At 32.2% G+C, this 20,436-nt stretch overlaps 1 protein-coding gene across 1 annotated transcript in view; it reads left to right on the top strand.

Annotated features, from left to right (window-relative positions):
• The window catches only part of LOC139497384 (scavenger receptor cysteine-rich domain-containing protein DMBT1-like), a 69,269-nt gene extending 49,199 nt beyond the window's left edge, over window positions 1–20,070 (top strand). The window contains exons 16-22 of the mRNA XM_071285596.1: window positions 8,042–8,189; window positions 10,192–10,355; window positions 12,436–12,583; window positions 16,242–16,408; window positions 17,119–17,272; window positions 18,945–19,108; window positions 19,916–20,070. Of these exons, the coding sequence (XP_071141697.1) occupies window positions 8,042–8,189; window positions 10,192–10,355; window positions 12,436–12,583; window positions 16,242–16,408; window positions 17,119–17,272; window positions 18,945–19,108; window positions 19,916–20,070 (1,100 nt within the window). The remainder of the gene's footprint in view (window positions 1–8,041; window positions 8,190–10,191; window positions 10,356–12,435; window positions 12,584–16,241; window positions 16,409–17,118; window positions 17,273–18,944; window positions 19,109–19,915) is intronic.
• The last annotated feature ends 366 nt before the right edge of the window (window positions 20,071–20,436 follow it).

Below are 20,436 nucleotides of genomic sequence, written 5' to 3'. Positions count from 1 at the left end.
CAACAAGCTATAAAGGGCTCCATAATTACTAGTGCAAAACCATTCAAACGGGGAAACCAAAGGTCTAATCTATATAAAAAAAAAAACGAGTGCATGTGTCCTTCAGGGATCAGTTTTGGGACCCTTTCTGTTTCTCAATTATATTAATGATATAGTAAATGACATTGTTAGTGATAAAAGACTTGTTGTAGATGACACCTCTTTATTTGTAATAGTAAACGATCATCATGCTTTTGCAGTTGCTTCTTTGACTGATGACTTAGATGTAATCTCAAATTGGGCAAAATCATGGGCTGTTTAATTTAACTGAAAGAAAAAAATTGTATTTACGAGAATGGAAAGGGTGCATCCAACTGTATTTTTTTTTTAGAATGAATGGTGAAGAGGTTGGTAAAAGGAATAATCACTTTCATAATTGGAAAACATTTCCATGGAACACACATACTGATAATATTTATAAAAAAGCACGCTCTCGTTTATCTGTCCTTCGACAAGTTTATTAGACAAGAATTCACTTTTACGTATTTATTATGCTTTTATTGTGCCTATGCTAGAGTATGGTGCTGTTATTTGGGGGAAATTGGTCTCAGCACAAAGCCTCTTAAAAATATTCAAATAGAAGCTGCTAGAATTATTACTGGACTACGGCGTAATTCCTCAAGACTAAAATTTTATATCAAATTAGTATTTGAAACTCTGGAGAATAGACGGAATAAACCTAAACTTATTCTGTTTTATAAAATATTAAAAGGATTGACACCTGCATATTCATATGATTATAGTTATCAAAGGTACCAGGATTATAATTTAATACGCAAGACGTGTGCTTCGTCTAAGAATCATCAGTGACGTTCAAATCAAAATAGTTATAAAGCCAAACAAGTACGAAGTTGAAGAGCATTGAGGACCCCGAAATTCCAAAAAGTTGTGCCAAATACGGCTAAGGTAATCTATTCCTTGGATTAGAAAATCCTAAGTTTTTCAAAAAATATAAAGTTTTGTAAACAGGAAATTTATTAAAAATGACCATATGATTGATATGCATGTCAACACCGAAATGCTGACTACTGGACTGGTGATACCATAACGGAAGAAACGTCCACCAGCAGTGGCATCAACCCAGTGGTGTAAATATAAGTTAGTCCAGCCATATTTTCCTAGACAAACTTCTTATACTTTGAGAAATGAAAATAATACTTTTCACCCTCTTCTTGCTAGAACTACCTCTTACTTTGATAGTTTCATTCCTTCCACTATAAGACTGTTGAATGGTCTTTCTCTGGGTGTACAAAAATACCCAAGTTTGTGTATATTTAGAGATGGACTGAACAAGTTTTATAGAACTGATGAAATGTTTACACCTTCAATTGTGGGATAAGGAAACATAATGTACGTCATTGTCAACTCAGAAATAATGATAGCAACCTAAAATCTCATTTGTTAAATCAATTCTTATCAGTGAACACTATTTGTGCAAACTGTAATCATCCTGTTGAGGATTACCAAAATTTCATTTTTTATTTGTCCTACGTACAATGATGTATGACAGATTTTAATTGATTCTATTTCATCAATTGTTGATAATGTTGACATAAAATATCAACTTATTTCTTTTTAGAAACGGATTATTATAGATATGAATCTACATTAATTAATTTATCCCACTAAGTATAAGCTTAGCGTCTCTTCCAAACCTTATATATATATATATATATATATATATATATATATATATATATATATATATATATATATATATATATAATTAGTCTAAACATCAACCCAACAATGTTAGATCTGTAAATTTGCTTTCGCAAATGTTTTGTTCTTCCGTCGCCGGGATTCGAACCCAGGCAAATGAGATATCGTGACACAGAATCGCCTGCACTGTAGCCGTCCCGCTAGACCACACGACCACCTGGGCTTCATAAAATGAAGCTTTCTGTGGCTTAGTGTTACCTTACGTCAGTTTTAATCTAGCGTCGTACTACAGTACATGATATATAAGGCATGAAGATGTTATTCTTACAGATCAGCTAAATTATCTATAGTAAAGGATCCTACAAATTATTGTAAGATACAGTCACAGAAAATAATTATATTTATAAGTACGTCTGAGCCAGTGACAACTCTCCTAAGATTTATCCATCGGAACAACAGCAGTGATGGTGATACATGGCGATGTACATTATGTATATACAACTCGTCTAAACATCAACCCAACTATGTTAGATCTGTAAATTTGCTTTCGCAAATGTTTTGTTCTTCCCTCGCCGGGATTCGAACCCATGCTACTGAGATATCGTGACACCAAATCGCCTGTACTGTAGCCGTCCCGCTAGACCACACAACCACCTGGGCTTCATAAAAATGAAGTTTTTGGTAGCCGGGTGTTACCTTTCTATGTCAGTTTCAATCTAACGTCGTATTACAGTACATATTATATAGGGCATGAAGATGTTATTCTTACAGATCGGCTAAATTATCTATAGTGAAGGATCCTACAAATTAATGTAAGATACAGTCACAGAAAATAATTATATTTGTAAGTACGTCTGAGCCAGTGACAACTCTACAACAGATTTATCCATCGGATCACTAACAGTGATGGTGATACATGGCTGTGTACATTATGTTTATACAACTCGTCTAAACATCAACCCAACAATGTTAGATCTGTAAATTTGCTTTCGCAATTTTTTTGTTCTTCCCTCGCCGGGATTCGAACCCAGGCTACTGAGATATCGTGACACCAAAGCGCCTGCACTGTAGCCGTCCCACTAGACCACACGACCACCTGCGCTTCAAAAAAATGAAGCTTTCGGTGGCCGTTTGTTACCTTTCCACGTCAGTTTTAATAAATATATATATATATATATATTTCTAATGAATTATACTAGATATTTACATGCCTCAAGGTACTTGCAAAAATAGTTGATTAATTGCCTGAATACTTAGATATAATCTATCTATGATGAGGTTATCTTAAATACTCTAAATTAAGTAATTAAAACTGAAAATATATATTTGCTTGTGCATGCTTTCTCCACTAGAGTGTATTATATTATTTAAAATACCGATGTTACAATTTTATTTATTCTTTGTACATGTAATATGGAGAGAGCTTTTATAGGCTGTGCCTGTTGCTTTATCCTTTCCATATCTTTATGAATAAAATATGTTTAAAATCAAATTCCATTTTGCAAAAATGTGACGTCCTTAAGCATCCCTTTTTTGTAGGTAAAACTCCTGTACGACTCGTTAATGGCACTCGCAAGACATTGGGAAGATTAGAAGTGTATCATAACAATATTTGGGGTAGTGTTTGTGATAGGAATTTCGACCAGAATGACGCCGAAGTAGTATGCAGAAGTCTTGGTTTGAAAACGAAGTATGAGTAAATAAGTTGCATGTAATTGATAATGACTTAATATAAATAAGATAAAATTATTTTAAAGTGAATAATTTGCACATTGTATCAATAGGTCGCACTGTCGTCTAAAACTCTGCCACATTTTCACCTTTTTTTGTCTTACGATTTGTCTGTGAAAAGTTTTTTCCTGGATCTTCTTATGGTCATTTATTGCTATTATCAATCTGTACGATATAAATTATATATATGTTAAAACGTCTTCAATCTGTGAAATGTATCTGTAATCTTCTTTCAGTGTTTTTTGTTTTGACATTGTGATAATATTGGCAGCTTAAAAGGCTACTATTAAGCAAGTTTATATATAGTGTTTTCCTTTTTCGAAACTCGTATATATTCCAACCAAAACATCAATGCGTCAAACGAGTAAGAGTATAATTAACACTGGCATAACCTGCTACTTTATTTTGAGAGACCTAGGCTCGAGTGTGGTTATTCCCCATTCTTTACAGAGGAAAAAACTTATTCATCCATTGAACATTGTACTCAAAATATGAAAACCATTTGGCTTTTTTAATTGATCAAATTTGTGACAATCCTTTTGTCCTTTTTTGTGCTTTTCAGGTAATAAAAACTATTTGAACTTGATTTGAAGCCACATTTGCTTTCGTTGTATAGTGTGGTCCCATTAGACTCATTGTACCCGAATATTTCGGTTTGTAAAGAATATTTGATAGTTGAAAATTTACAATAGAGAGGTACTAGATTTTAATATATAAACAGCAGATTTCATAAGACTGAAATAGAGACAAACGGTGTTGACCTCTGTTTCTTGTTTCCTTTGAAAACTCAAATAGTCTTGTTTTAATAGCAACTAAATCTTTATGGTCTGAAAAGTATTTTTATAACTTGTTATTCAGATGATTTAAGTTTTCATCATAGTTTAAGATTTTCATGTTTTTAGTCACTTCCATGATCCATGGACAGACTGGCACTTAAATTGATATATTTTGAAAATTATTACACCCGAGGGCACTTGTTTTGCATTTGTATTTTGTAAAACATGAAGGTAATTGTCTACCGTTAAAATATACTCACACCATTCCAAACGTTTTCTTCTGATTCATATTATTTATCAAAAGGTTTCCATATGCAGTACCAAATGCATATTTTGGGCGGTCAAATGGAATGGTCATGTTGGACAATGTAGATTGCAACGGTACGGAAAGTGGCATTGCTACCTGTAAATCGTATGGTTGGGGACATTCAGATTGTACTCATGATCACGATGTTTCTGTATTATGTGGTTCGTATTCAATTGTTTTTTTGTAGGGCAAATTATTTCATCATTAATTTTATCTCATTTTCGGTGGTCATTCAAAATTCATATATATATATTATAAGTCAATGAAAAACTACCAACGCCATTGAAAACCGGAAAAAAACAGCGACAAGACAAAAAAGTCTATACAACAATACTAAAAAAATAAAAACTGAATATACTGACCAAACTAAAATCAGCGGTAAAATTCAACCGCCACGGAAGTACAAACAGATCCTGCTTAACCAAAGCCACTTGTAGAAAATGTCGGTTATAAGTCAAATTATGTGATGTCACTGAAGATGACAAACTAAATTAAATTTGGGTAAGATCGTTTGTGCTCTTAAAGGGTAAGCTCAACAAGGGCACCTAATGTTGATCATGTAAGCACACACCAGGTGATAAGTCTAAATCGGTATGTCACATTCATACAAGGAAAGTATACTGTCATTATATGCAATACAATATTCTGACTGAGAATACTTCAATGAGAAAAGAAGACTCTGCTGATAGTCAACCCAAATATATTAACCTTGTCGAATTGTTGGTCCTCAATGCTCTTCAACTTCAAAACAAATATTTGGCGTTTGTAACTTTGGTAGGAACACCACCGATTAGTCTTTCGTGTTAAGTCTTTTAAAGACAAACCGCACGTCCGGTGCTAACAATTTAAAGCCTGGTATCTACGATTAGTTTATCTACTGTTCTTGTACTAGTGAATCAATTTGGATCGGAAATTATCATTTTAATCCGAAAATTTATAAAAGACTGTTACACAAATAATTATATTTTTTATTGTTGTTCATATTTTTAATGTCTACAGTAACGTCACCCCAAATACTACTCTATAACCGTATTATACCATACAATGTCGTAACAAAAATCGTGAGTGTGTATAACCCATTTATCTGATAACAGCAAATGATCAAGCGTACTTGATTGATAAGAAAATAAACTGACTTATCTTTAAGGATATTTCTGCTGCCAAAAAATGGTTATTGGCAAATACATATAGTAATATACTGCAAGTAAAAGAGAGTTAATCTATAGACTTAACTCCATATTTTCAGAATTAATATTGGGATCGGGTTTGCATGTCTTTTTTTAATCTTATTTCTGTGTGTCTGTATTTAAAATAAGGAAATATAATTTTCTGCATCTTTTCATCCTAACCATTTTCGGCACTATTCGTTGTATTGCGAACGAACCAATTATATTTGACAGGTTCATACACATGAACGTGGCACCACTCACTTTTGAAATTTCCTGTCTCGATCGCTTAACCTTTTTTTTAACTACACGAGAAATCATGATATAAGCTTTACTTGAATTTCAGTATCAAAGGAAATAATGTCTTGTACCATTATTTGTTAAATATTCACATGTACGACTCCCAAAATAAAACAAGATATGCATCTGCATATTATCTTAAGAATTGTATGGCTGTAATAAGGTCAAAGAAAGAATCCGCATATGAATTTCAGCAATATAAAATAGACCGGATTTTGTTCTATACCTTCGCACATATCATTCCCAATGTTATGCCTTAGCATTGTGTAAATTAAAAGATTATAGCATTGTATAGTGTAATTTTAAAACTTTCGTGTATATAGTATTATGCTACAAATGTACTGGTGGTATGATTGCAAATGAGACAATTATCTGCCACAGTTTGAGGTAGGGTTTTATTATTAGGTCACTTTTCCCAACAAAAATTATTTAAATTTTGTTTACCTGGTATCGTTTGATAAACAAAAAAATACCTAAATTATAAACTTTGAAGATTGAACTATCAACAAATTAAGTGTCGTAAAGTATATTTAAAATGTTGTGTGATTTTCTAAGAGAAATTAAGACCTGTGACCCCTATTAATTTGTACAGTTTAGAAGTATTAATGAAAAGCAATTCTCTCGTCGAGTATTAACCAATTTTATTGTTTAATATTTCCTCAATTAGGAAAACTTAAGCTTCCCCCATATAAACAAAATAGAATACCCAACATTTCGTTAGTTTCAAAGTATTATTTCGAAAAAAACCAGGTCCGTGTTATCAAGTTTTTATGTTGACATTTTTAACTACATTGACCCAGAAGTCTTTTAAGAAGTTTACAAATATGATTTATCGTCAAACATTTAGATACCCAAGCTACCTTACAAAATGAATTGGGTGTAAGCAATTATTAAATGCAAACAATGCGGCCTTCAACAATGAGATAAATCAATACCGTATACTCGGTAATACAAGGCCCCGACATTTTATCATTTTTTTCTTACTTTCCCTTCTTTCCCTACCTTATACTCTTATACTCTATCATATCATAGTCTTCAATTGAAACTTGAGAAGACACAATTTACTTCAAAATAGTATACACTACTTCTAATGATATACAAAACCACAACAAAAGAATACGATTTTCGTTATCCGTTCGAAATTGGAATTTGATATAGAAAAACAACATGACTTGTTCTATTTGTATCATACCAGTGTAGTTTTAGTTTCAACCACGGTGTTTAATTTAGATTTCCCCAACAATTGCGAACGGAATAGAAGACACATCGTTATTTATCTACACATTGAGAACTGAGATTAGGATTACATAGATTTTACTTATTCTGAGATAATTGTTAGAGTGCTCAACTCTAAGTTTCTGTGTAATGTTGTTGTTTTTTTGCTGTTGGTCTTGTTCTTCGACAAATGTTGCGCAGTGGTCGATACTCCTCAGTTATGCAGCATTGGTTTTTTTTTTATACTTTTCACATAAATATATAAATCATTCATTTTCAATTGCATCAAAACGGGACATATAGTAGAGATAAATCGCGGTACTGACGACGAATATTTTTTTATCCCTAATTCCACCAGAGGCGTGCAATTACGTATACTTATTTTCAAAAGAAAAGCTCACACTTATAGATTACAATATTTGTTAAACTAAAACAAATGGAATACAAAACGAAGATTTAAAGTATATTCATGTGTCCCAATCTCATTGTTTACTGTATAAAATGTCGCGATACACAATTCTTATCTGTAACATTAACAATTCTAACCACACTATACACAATTTTCTATAAGACTTTACACCGAAAGCATCACACAGCATTTTCTGTTTCAACATACTATTCTTTTTATGAGATCCTGGTATCTATGATGAGTTATTTTATCAAATATTGACAATATTTAACAGCTGTACCATCCTTCCTTATCAAGCGATTATTATTTCATATAAGGGTATTGAAAGATTTTCATTGAATTAAAAAGGAATATAGAAAAACTATGATCTAACTATAAGATCATGTTTCTTAATATTCAAAATGTAATAAATTAATAAGCTTACTTCATTGTTCAGGTACTATGGTGAGACTGGTTGGTGGCAAAGACGAATCTAAAGGACGAGTAGAATTGTTTCACAAAGGCAACTGGGGAACAATTTGTAATGACGGATTTGATATAGATGATGCTGCAGTCATTTGCACGATGCTTGGGTTTAATAATTCGTATGTCTTTTTTCCCCTCAAAATGTATTGTATACTGTAAATTAAGAAATTATCATGATTATTTAATGCGAAGAATGCGATAATGTTAGTATTGCAATGATAAGAACTTGCATTCAGATATCTGATACGCGTCTCTGTATGTGGTGTTTCCGGCAATCTAAATGACTAATATCGCAGTTTTTGTGCCTTATTCAAGCATCGAAATAACTAAATTACCCTATAACGTCTGAACTGACATATCTGAACTAAGTATGTTTGAAAAAAAGCATTTGGCACAGTTCTTACTTACAGTACAAACATCAATAAAAACGAAATTCAATAAAAGTCAATATAACATTCAAAAACAAAAATCGATAAAAACAAAACTTGTAATGGCCTGACCATTACGTATAACCGACGATTGGGCTCAAGCAGAAATGACTTCCAAGTACTGATGCTTTTATCAAGATTCAATCTAACAATGTGAACAAGCTGAAAATGCAAAACGAAATACCATTTTACAATGTGTTGAATTAATTGTTATAATGTATGAAATGATAAATATAGATAATAGCACAGTCCATTGAACGCGGAATAAGCTGCAATTATATAGGTAAAATTTCCAGTATATCAAGGATAAAGAGTTCAATTATGTGATGAACTGATTGAATGCACCAACTACAAAGTTAATGTAACTCACTCTGCGGTTAGCCACAAATTGTGTTCAAGATGACTTTTGTCCTTAAATGTTCTCCAGTTCTGTTATGACCTTGCAGTTCAACTCGCAATACGTGTAAGAAAAAGGAAGAGGTAACGACGATAACGATATTTTGAAGTTCTTATACGGTTTAAAGATGAATAATAATCCTAGGTCAGGAACACATAAACAAATTAAGAATATAATCCAACGAACTATATGAATTGAGGAATGAGGTAACAGAATAAAACTCAATACATATGTGATAATGAATCCAAAATCGTTGGGTTTTTTCCAGCCTCACACATGAGTGCATGACTTCTTTCCGGTAGCATTCCTCTCGGAACTTTGTTTACAACACCAAAAAGAGGTTTGGTACACCGGATTATTTACTAAATATGAGGAAGGGGTTTCCTATGAAAGAAGTCGAATATTATGGTTAAGTTCAATTAAAAGAAGTCGTAAATGGTGTTTCAGCAGAAGATGTTAGAAGATATGAAACAATTAAACACTCATCTCGAATTAATGGAGATAATATAATGCATATGCCGTCGTGTCCTTCCTCTCCGAGTCCATTTAAAATAATTATTATTTAATTGTGTGATACAGATTAAAATTTTTCCCGAAACATACGAATCAGACTAATTATCAAACAGTCTAAATCTCGTTTCTTTGTTTACTGAAGTCATAAATAAAACGCATTTCTTAAAGAGAGGCGAAAGATACCGATGGGACATTTAAACTCATAAGTCGAAAATAAACTAACAAAACCATAGCTAAAAAAGAAAAAAAAAACAGACAAACAACAGCACACAAAACACGATATAGAAAACCAAAGACTGAGCACAAAAGTTAAACATGAAGCTAATAAGTATTATCATTTGTATTTTAGAGACAAGTTTCCATACTCGTAGAAATGTCAACATTTTCAATGTCCTATACTTTTGTACGGATTCCTACTGCTCTTTGATCGTGTTGTTGTCTATTTGACACGTTCTTCATTTTCATTCTCATTTTTTGCAAATATTTTCTACGTATATAAAATCCATATAACCTATGACGACCCGTTCCAGCAATAACTGTTTTTCACATAAAAGGCTGCGGATATAACGCATTGCAAGATAATGTGTAATGACTAATTGAAAGGTTTACTTTAGTTGCTTTAGTTGCTTATTTGTCCGTTCTGTGTGTTTGATTCTCCTGATATGATCACTCAAAATTAATATGTTTGTTTGTACTGTATGTTTCTTAACAAACGAACAGTAAGGCATAATTAAAATATCGTTGTGATCTCTGGTTACTTCTGATAAAACGCTTATATTTCAGGCACCCAAATATTCTGTCCGCACCTGAATTTGGGAGTGGGAGTGGAGATATTTTCCTGAAGGATGTAGAATGTAAAGGAAAAGAACATGACATAACAGACTGTAATTACAAGGGATGGGGAATTAGTGGATGTGTACATTCCGAGGACGTTGCTATTGATTGTTGTAAGTTTGTTTGCTTTTTCTATTACGTTAACATGGTTAGATCACTTTTCTTTTAACATATTTAATACAATCAATTCTTACAAGTGATATCAAGGGTTTAACGAATACAAAAATATTAGTACCTTAGTATTTTACACCTCTGCGTTTATTCGAAATATAATTTAAACTGTTTTTTTCTGTAATTGTTATCTTCAGATGCTATCAAACACATTCCAGACACATATATCTGTCATCACAATGCATAGCTGAATTTATTAAATATATGTCGACTCTTACAGACTTGGGGTCAATTACATTGGAATGTAATTAATTAAATTACACATTACATTGCAAAAATGATCAATTACACTAATTACACAGTTTTTGAAATGTAATTAATTAAATTACAATTACTTTACTAAAGTAATTAATTAAATTACACATTACATTTTATCATAATATTATTTTAACAATATTATACATTGTACATGTATATAGAATCCATGTGTAAAATATGCATGACGTACCGATAAGCATAGTTTAAGCGTTGCATTTGATAATCATTAGTAATTTTAATGTTTTGTCATTTAGTCTGCATATCTCTGGTCTGAACACTTTGACAGCAATTCTAAAGATTTCGACAGGAGCTTATGTGGCAGATATTGCTTGATCAGAACATGGAAGTTCCATGATTAGAAGATGTGTTGATAGGAGAGGGAATTTGTTCATAATTACTTGCCAATACATTAAGGGGTATTTTGACATCCCAGAAATAAAATCATTTAAATAAAACATAATATAAATAAAGAAATTATAAATAAATTACAAGTTTGTTTTTTTTTACTTTAAAAATATTAAATAGTGTGCATATCAAAATATTGAAAATATTTTTTAGTACAAACAATGTACATGATATAATTTCTAAGTATTAGCAATACATGAATTTCACTAATTAGATAAAAATACATGTAAAAGTGGCATTGTCCCTTGACATTTTAATCTGGTTAATTGCTGTTTGTTTTTACCGCTATTAATTTTTATTTCTATAATCCTTTTGTGTATACTAATTTGACAATATGATTGTGTGCAGTGATTTTGAATTTTAATTACCTGTATAAGAAAAAAAATTCACTGTGACACATTTTTTTTTGGTTTTGTTTAACAAGGTGGTTAATTATAACTTATCAATCTATTTAGTTAACAAAGATCTTTCTATAAAACTGAACAACACAAATATAAATATCCTCACATTTTTTTTTAATTATAAGACTATTCAGAAAAAAAATTCTGTAGGTCAAATGAATAATATAAAAACTTCAGAATAAATTATAGACTTCATATATTAAAGAAGTATGTGATATCAATATTTTAAAAATAAATATAATTTAACAATTTATGTTATTAAACACATTGAAATCCTTATCTTTAACACAATAAAAGTACATGTAATTGAAATGTAATTCAAAAGTAATTGAGCATTACATGCTTTTTTCAATGTAATTAATTAAATTACCATTACATGTAATGAAAAAAATGCTCAATTACACATTACATTCAATTACATGGAAAATTGTAATGCATTACACTTAATTACCATTACATTTTCAATTACCCCATCTCTGGACTCTTAGCTAATCAGGCTCGAATGCTTATAATTATTATTTCTATAGAACGCTTGCAAGGTTGTGAAAATATACTGAACCTGTTAATGTCAATTATTTTGATTACAGCGTTTCTTGAAAGAAAATACCGAAAATAGTGCAGGACGTACTTAATAACTCATTTTTATTTAATGGTATGTCAGACTTTGGAAATTCATTAACTGTTCATTATGCCGTAGCAAAAATGTAACTTAACCGTTGGTTAAAGTACTTATTTTGACATAAAACTTCTGCCCAACACTCTGCTATCGGATGCGTTACGGATGCTATACGTCCGAATAAATCTTATGCAATATTGTAACCCTTGTGCCAATATGTAAGACAAAACTCCACAACATAAATACTGATGTCGAAAAGATGTATATTTTATGAAAATCTGACGGATAACCTTGTAGATCTTTATTAGTTTTTCATACCTTCTCCTTTTCGTGTTATATCAGCAACCAATATACGATTAACCGGTGGAGATGGTCCATTCGAAGGCTTAGTAGAGGTTTACCATGATGGAAATTGGGGAACAATTTGTAAACATGGATTCAATGTAAATGGTGCTACGGTTATTTGTAAAGCTTTAGGATACAAGGAGAGGTATTTTGTGTTTACATTATAAAACACAAACTAAAAGTGAAATAAGTAAAATACCGAACTCTAATGAAAATTCAAAACGGAAAGTGCCAAATGCAATGGCAAAATCAAAAGCTCAAACACATAAATCGAGTGGAAACAACTGTCATATTCCTGACTTGGTACATGTCAGAATTTAAAAGTTGGTGGATTAAACCTGTTTTATAGCTAGCTGAACTTCTCACTTGCATGACAGTCACACAACATTTCATGATGAAATTCAATTATATTGACAATAATGTGTAAATCCATTGTTTATTCGTATGTTCTGTTATAGTGTTCATTATCTACAGTTAGAATCAGGTTTTTGATTAGATATTAACCAACTTAAATGAAACTCAATAAAGAATTCATTAATCTGGATAAAAAGATCACCAATTTCATTAAAACTCCTGATATAAATGTTTTGCCAAAAAAGTATGATCACTAAGTTGTGAATTTGGGGTTTTTAAACGTGATAATGGATTATGAAATTTCAGATCTTTCACCTGTTTAATATCTATTATATTCTATCTGTCTTCCCTATCTTAATCAAATTTGCACTTGTATTGTATTTGATGATAAAATGACAATGTGTACAGCAGATACACTACATCGCACGTTCACTGAAATATATGAAATGTAATTGAAATATGGGTTATTAACAGAACATCTTCTATAACATAACACATGTACAGCACAAAGTTGTCGGTAAATCAGAAAAATGCACGAGGAAGATACATACTTTTCCTGAAATATAAATGATTTCCGTCATCATTTTAACAGCCAACTTCAATAAAACCTTGATATGCTGTACAGTGCTACATTTCATCCTTAACGTCATGTAAATTGATTTAAGATTCCAGTTGATTGGGATGGGAAAAAAACGGACTCTTCTTTTACTCTCTGAACTGGATGGGTAAGCAAAATAATAAATAGGGGAATTGTTGTAATCAATAATTAGGTCTTTCCACTTTTCTGTGGAAAGACCTATTGTTTTTCTTCTGATTATTTTTTTTTTTCTTCCGCCTAATTTTGTTCTTGCGATAAACATTTGTTTCGCAATATGTCGCTTAGATATTTTGTATATGATATCGAACAGTTTATGCGCTTTTGAAATTTACCCTGCGTAAACGAATACTTTTCTTTGTAGGAGTTATCTCCCCAAACACTGTTTTCCTTGTTATGGCATCTCCTTCGCAACCGTTAAAGATTATGACAAATTTATTTTACATAATTGTTCGTTACATCCTCAGTAATTTTTGGCGTATTTGGATCGAAGCGATTCGAAAAATTTTTATAGGAGTTATCTATCTTTTCGGAATAAATTTGTCGGTATGTTTTTTTAACTCATAAACCGTTAACCGTATAACCCTGGAATGTTTTTATTTGAGTCCCCTGATTCCTAACTTAGAAAATTAGGTCAAGGTCAAAGGTCAAGTTCATATTTTAGATTTTCATATGTCTTTGATTTCCCTATAACTCTTGAACGGTTATAGATACAAAAGAATTAAGCAGTGAAAAATGCTTGGTACTTCAAGGGCAAACTTTTTTTACATTATGACTATATTGATTTTACCATCATGTAAGGGACATAACTCCCATCGATGGTTTTTAAAAGGCCATTTTTAGGCAAAACTCTTAAACAAAAGGTCCTTGACCCATAGGGTCTTTTGCAATGACCTTGTGGAGCAATGACCTTGACGAAGGTTACAAGGTCAAAGGTCAAGGTCATCAAATTATGTGGTTTTGGCACTATTTAAACAGTTTTATGTGTGTTTGAATTTCAACCAACCAACCAACATACCAACCAACCAACCAACCAACCAATCAATCAATCAATCAATCAATCAATCAATCAATCAATCAATCAATCATGATCATGATCAATCAACCAATAATGATCTTGATCAATCAATCAATCATGTTTCCGTCTCATGTGTTTCTTATAGGGTTCAACCAACCAACCAACCAACCAACCAATCAATCAATCAATCAATCAATCAATCAATCAATCATGATCATGATCAACCAATCATGTTTCCGTCTCATGTGTTTAATATAGGGTCCAAGATCTTCTTTGTGTCTTTTTCCGTGTTTCAATTGACCCTATCCAATGTGTTTAACCAACCAACCAACCAACCAACCAACTAATCAATCGATCAATCAATCAATCAATCAATCAATCAATCAATCAATCAATCAATCAATCAATCAATCAATCAATCAATCATGATCATGATCAATCAATCATGTTTCCGTCTCATGTGTTTAATATAGGGTCCAAGATCTTCTGTTTCTTTTTCCGTGTTTCAATTGACCCTATCCAACGTGTTTAACCAACCAACCAACCAACCAACCAACCAACCAACCAACCAACTAATCAATCAATCAATCAACCAATCAATCAATCATGATCATGATCAATCAATCATGTTTCCGTCTCATGTGTTTCTTATAGGGTTCAACCAACCAACCAACCAACCAATCAATCAATCAATCAATCAATCAATCATGATCATGATCAACCAATCATGTTTCCGTCTCATGTGTTTAATATAGGGTCCAAGATCTTCTGTTTCTTTTTCCGTGTTGACCCTATCCAACGTGTTTAACCAACCAACCAACCAACCAACCAACCAACTAATCAATCAATCAATCAACCAATCAATCAATCATGATCAATCAATCATGTTTCCGTCTCATGTGTTTAATATAGGGTCCAAGATCTTCTTTGTTTCTTTTTCCGTGTTTCAATTGACCCTATCCAACGTGTTTAACCAACCAACCAACCAACCAACCAACTAACCAACGTATCAATCAATCAATCAATCAATCAATCAATCTGTATGACTGTTTAATCATGACAGTTTATTGAAGGAACAAACTCTCAATTATTCAAGAAAAATTGAAATTTAATATTGTTCTTACGTCACTTCTGAAAAAAAATCCACATGTTCTCTGAAACTACAAGTACAATCGACCTCAAAATTTGCAGTCAGCAGGGCATACATGTACTAAACGTTTATAAAAAAACTTGGTGCAGATATCTCTCAAAGCTTTTCCTAGAGAAAAGAAATGGCAATGCCGTAAAAATAGCTTGCTAGGTCCGTAAATCTCAGTAAAAACCTACAATAAAATGTCCGCTCCGAGTTTGAAATACTAATCTGTGTTACAAACAGGTGCTGAAAAATGTACATTATCAGAAAATAATCAATAAATGTGTTTTAAAGTTACACCGGATCAATTAAATCCAAAACATGCACTACTTGTGAACTGTCATCAAAATGTCAATTTCCTACAATGACAAAAGAAATTACATTGTGTACATTCCATCTCTATAGATGTTGTCTGTTTAACGTCCCCACCTAAAAAGAAATAAAAAGACTATCTTTTCGTTATTATAAACCCGTGTCACGTGATGTGGCGCGCGCGCTGTACCTAAAATAAAAGAAAAACTTTCCAAACTAAACATGAAACTTCTCCGGTAACAATAATATAGACCCCATACAGAAACAAACAAACAAACAAACAAACAAACAAACACCCCCCCCCCAATTCAATTAATTTTACAGGGGGAAAGACCCCCTAAAATTGCTTTTTTAAAGCAATTGATTTATATTTAACTTTACTTTTGTTCCAGTATACCTACGGTTTTACCGATATCAAACTTCAAATCAGGATTTGGACCAATCTGGATGGAAAACTTAATGTGTACTGGAAAAGAGGTTGATATAGCTTTGTGCAAATTCAGAGGATGGGGACAAGTTGGTCAATGTAATCATACAGAGGACGTTGCTTTAACATGCGGTACTAACTATATAATCTCAATTAAATTCTGAAGTTTTTATGCCCCCCCCCTACGATAGTAGAGGGGCATTATGTTTTCTGGTCTGTGCCTCCGTTCGTCCGTCCGTCTGTGCCTCCGTTCGTTCGTCCGTCCGCTTCAGGTTAAAGTTTTTGGTCAAGGTAGTTTTTGAAGAAGTTGAAGTCCAATCAGCTTGAAACTTAGTACACATGTTCCCTATGATATGATCTTTCTAATTTACATGCCAAATTATAGTTTTGACCGCCAATTTCATGGTCCACTGAACATAGAAAATAATAGTGTGAAGTTCAGGTTAAAGTTTTGGTCAAGGTAGTTTTTGATGAAGTTAAAGTTACATCAACTTGACACTTAGTACACATGTTCCCTTATGATATGATCTTTCTAATTTTAATTCCAAATTAAAATTTTGACCCCAATTTCACGGTCCACTGAACATAGAAAATGATAGTGCGAGTGGGGCATTCGTGTACTATGGACACATTCTTGTTTTTTATCAAATGATGTTTCATTCATTTAGCGTATCTCTAAATTTATAGGACTTTCATATATCACATAAATATTTCTTTTGCAATTACTTTATAAAATATACTTACCGTTTTTCATGAAATTTTATTTTCAAGTCTAACGTCTATTGTTCGTTACGATTTAATCTATAATTATTAAAACACCAAAAATTATTTTTGTAATTTAGGAGCAGATATTAAGGTTACAATCAATGGAGGAAAAGGCGATTTTGAAGGAGAAATAGAAATAACAAATGACACTGACTGGTTTCCAGTATGTAAAAAAGATTTTACAATGAGCACAGCAAAGGTTGTTTGTCTGCATTTTGGGTATCCTGCGAGGTAAACTATATTGGTTTTATAGTAAGTTTATCTAGCAAAGTTTGTGCGGACCCATATTACTTATAGAATCTGAAAAGATAAAACATAAGAGCAAAGAAGTGAAATTGTCGTGCTACTTACTGTTTCGTTAACTGATGAATGCAAAATCAGTGAGTAATGGATTTCTTTTAGAAGAAATTTAAAGGTCCCAGTGAATAATTTCCACAGCGAACAAACGCTATTTTATTTATTGTATAGGACAAAAGAACTTACAAAAGCTAATAATTAACCTTCAAGTGAATCTGTGGAAAAGTATCTATAAGAGAGAGAGAGAGAAAAGGACAAATTATAGCCACAAGAAGTCTGATTTAACAAAGCCAGAAAACACAGATATCTACAGTTTTGCTGCAGCTTTTTAGCTCACCTGAGTCAAAATGGCTAAGCTTTTCTCATCACTTGGTGTCCGTCATCCGTCGTGGTCGTCCGTTAACTTTTACAAAAATCTGCTTCTCTGAAAACTGATAGGCCAAAAAAAAACAATAAAAAAAATCATTCTTAGTGTATCTAGTTTAAAAAAAAAATGTACCCAACGACCCCGCTCATCAAACAATATGGTCGCCATGACTGAAAATAAAACATTGGGGAGGCAGTTTTTGGCTTATATCTCTAAAACAAAAGCGCTAAGAACAAATCTGGTCAGATATATTTGAATTCTATTCTTGTCTGCAAAGGTGAACGCCCTTACCCTAGATTTTAATTCTAATATAAAAAAATAAGGAAATGACGTATGATTTCTAATGAAATATATATTCACCAGAGTTCACAAAAGTTGATAGAAGCATTTATAGGCCACTCTTTGGCCTTCAACAATGAAAAAAGTCATGCCGTATTGTTGGCTATAAAAGGTTTTGACATGACACAATGTGAAAATATTCAAACGAGAATATTAACGGCCTAATTTATAACAAAACAAAAATGACAGACATGAACCATCGACAACTTATGAACTACAGAATTCTGACTTTGGACTGAAACATAACGAATTTGGAAAGCGTTATATTTTTTCGGAGCTCAACCATCCCCCTTATCTGGGACAGTGGTGAAATAGTACAACATAAGAACGAACAAAAAATATTAGTTGCAATTTACTCAACTTAAAAGATTGGTACGACGCTCAAAAACAATTAAAATAAAATAGACACAAATCACTGATATATAGTATTCATAGTTACTGAAAGGCAGTTCAAAGCCAATTACAACTAATCAATAAATCATGCTCTCCCTGACTAAAATATCAATGTGCACTATACACAACGGTTTTAGTGTAAAGACATAAACAGTCCAAGAAACACACGAACTTGTGCAATTCCACAATATGAACAGTATACAAGCATATGATTTATTTCATTTGTCTCGAACTTGAAGTGTGCATTATTCATTACAAAATGAGGCGTAAATACTTGAAGGACAAACAAAATGAATAATTTAAACTAAAACCAAGAAATCCATTGCAAAAAAACAACGGTCTAAAAAAAATATTCTAAATACTAAGCACTAGGAAAAACAAACACTATTGAACCAGGAATATCTAAGGTTCTCTGACAGGGTAGTTAGATCATGCTCTACATATGACATCCGCATGATTTCATTTTGCAAATTTATGAGAAACTGATTTTGTTTATTAATGTACTAGCGAAGTTGATCCAACTGTGATGGAATTAAACGAATTTGGAGAATATAACATTACGTCACATGCATACCAGGTTCAGTGCACAGGTGGGGAGCTGGATGTAGCTCTGTGTAATGTCACTTTTCAACGCCATTGCCCAAATAACGAGTATGTTGCTGTACGATGCCGTAAGTGTCCTTTAATTGTGTATATATTTCAGGGATAAGTACGGTAACGGGAAATATACCAAGACAGGTTATTTGACAATTAATTGCAAATCAGAGGTACATACTATAAATGTTGATTAGTATCAACAATAGTTTTGGCTGGATTGACCAAAAAAAAACTACTCCACTAGATAATGATTATTACCTTAAATATTCCTACTTTTGTCAAAATTACAATTGTATGATGAGTTAACTTATACAGTTTGTCCAGTTTGTCACTAGGTCCAGTTTTCAAATTTCTTGCTATGACGCCTTTATCTGAAACAATGTCAGGAATGATCGATTAATTGGACGAAAGAAATAATTGAAAGTTAAACAGAACATTGGTACAGTGCAGATATAACTTAAAGCGTATCCGTTATAGATATAAAATGATGAAGATAACCCGAGGTTACAAACATCTAAACCAATTGCTAAATAGAATATATTGTGGTGTTTATCACAAGAAGCCAGCAATCAAAGAAAAAAATGATACCAAAGAGACTAACATATTATTTAACATTCTGAGTTTTTCACTTTTGTGTTGTCTGTTTCGGATTGAACGAATATTTTTTTTCAATTCTTAAGGTTACAAAAGCTGTTCGTTCGTAATTTTCTATGAACACGTAGTCTGCATTACAATCATACATTTTTAAATTGCATATGAGCCATCTTTCAAGAGTATTAGTTCGATGTGTGTTTTTTTAAGTTTTGTAGGCAACAAACAAATAAAACAAAAATCAGTTTGAAGTTTTTTATAGATACACATGTGTATTTTTTTGTTGGCAGCGAGAACAGAATTGCGTCTTATTTATGATTTATCGCCGTCAGTAGGCAGAGTTGAAGTCTCCCGTAAGGGAAAATGGGGGTCTATTTGCCGTCATTCATTTGACGAGAGAGATGCAAGAGTGATCTGTCGCATGTTAGGATTTCCACCTGAGTAAGAATTATAATAAGTTATTTACTGTTAAAGTAGAAAAGATCAATTGTAACGTTTCTTCAAATGAAAACATAGAAAGCATTATTTTGAGGTGTTTAAAGCGAAAATAATCTAAAAACGATGGTGAGAATTTGTACTCATCGTTGCATGCTATACATCAATATATAATTTATTTATCACCTACTTGTGATTTTGTCCTTGGCGGATATTTGTTTTGTTGGAAATGTACACAATCTCCTTATATTTATCAATTAAAAATGTTCTTAAAAGAATTTAGTATTTCACATGTTTGAAAAAACACTCTTAATATTTGAATTCTTTTGTCGTTCTGTTTCATTTCCCCTTCCTCTTACTTTTAGAGCTATTTTAG

Source organism: Mytilus edulis, chromosome 12 (genome assembly GCF_963676685.1).
Source record: "Mytilus edulis chromosome 12, xbMytEdul2.2, whole genome shotgun sequence".
Lineage (NCBI taxonomy): Eukaryota > Metazoa > Mollusca > Bivalvia > Mytilida > Mytilidae > Mytilus > Mytilus edulis.
This window is presented reverse-complemented; position numbering and strand designations above follow the sequence as displayed.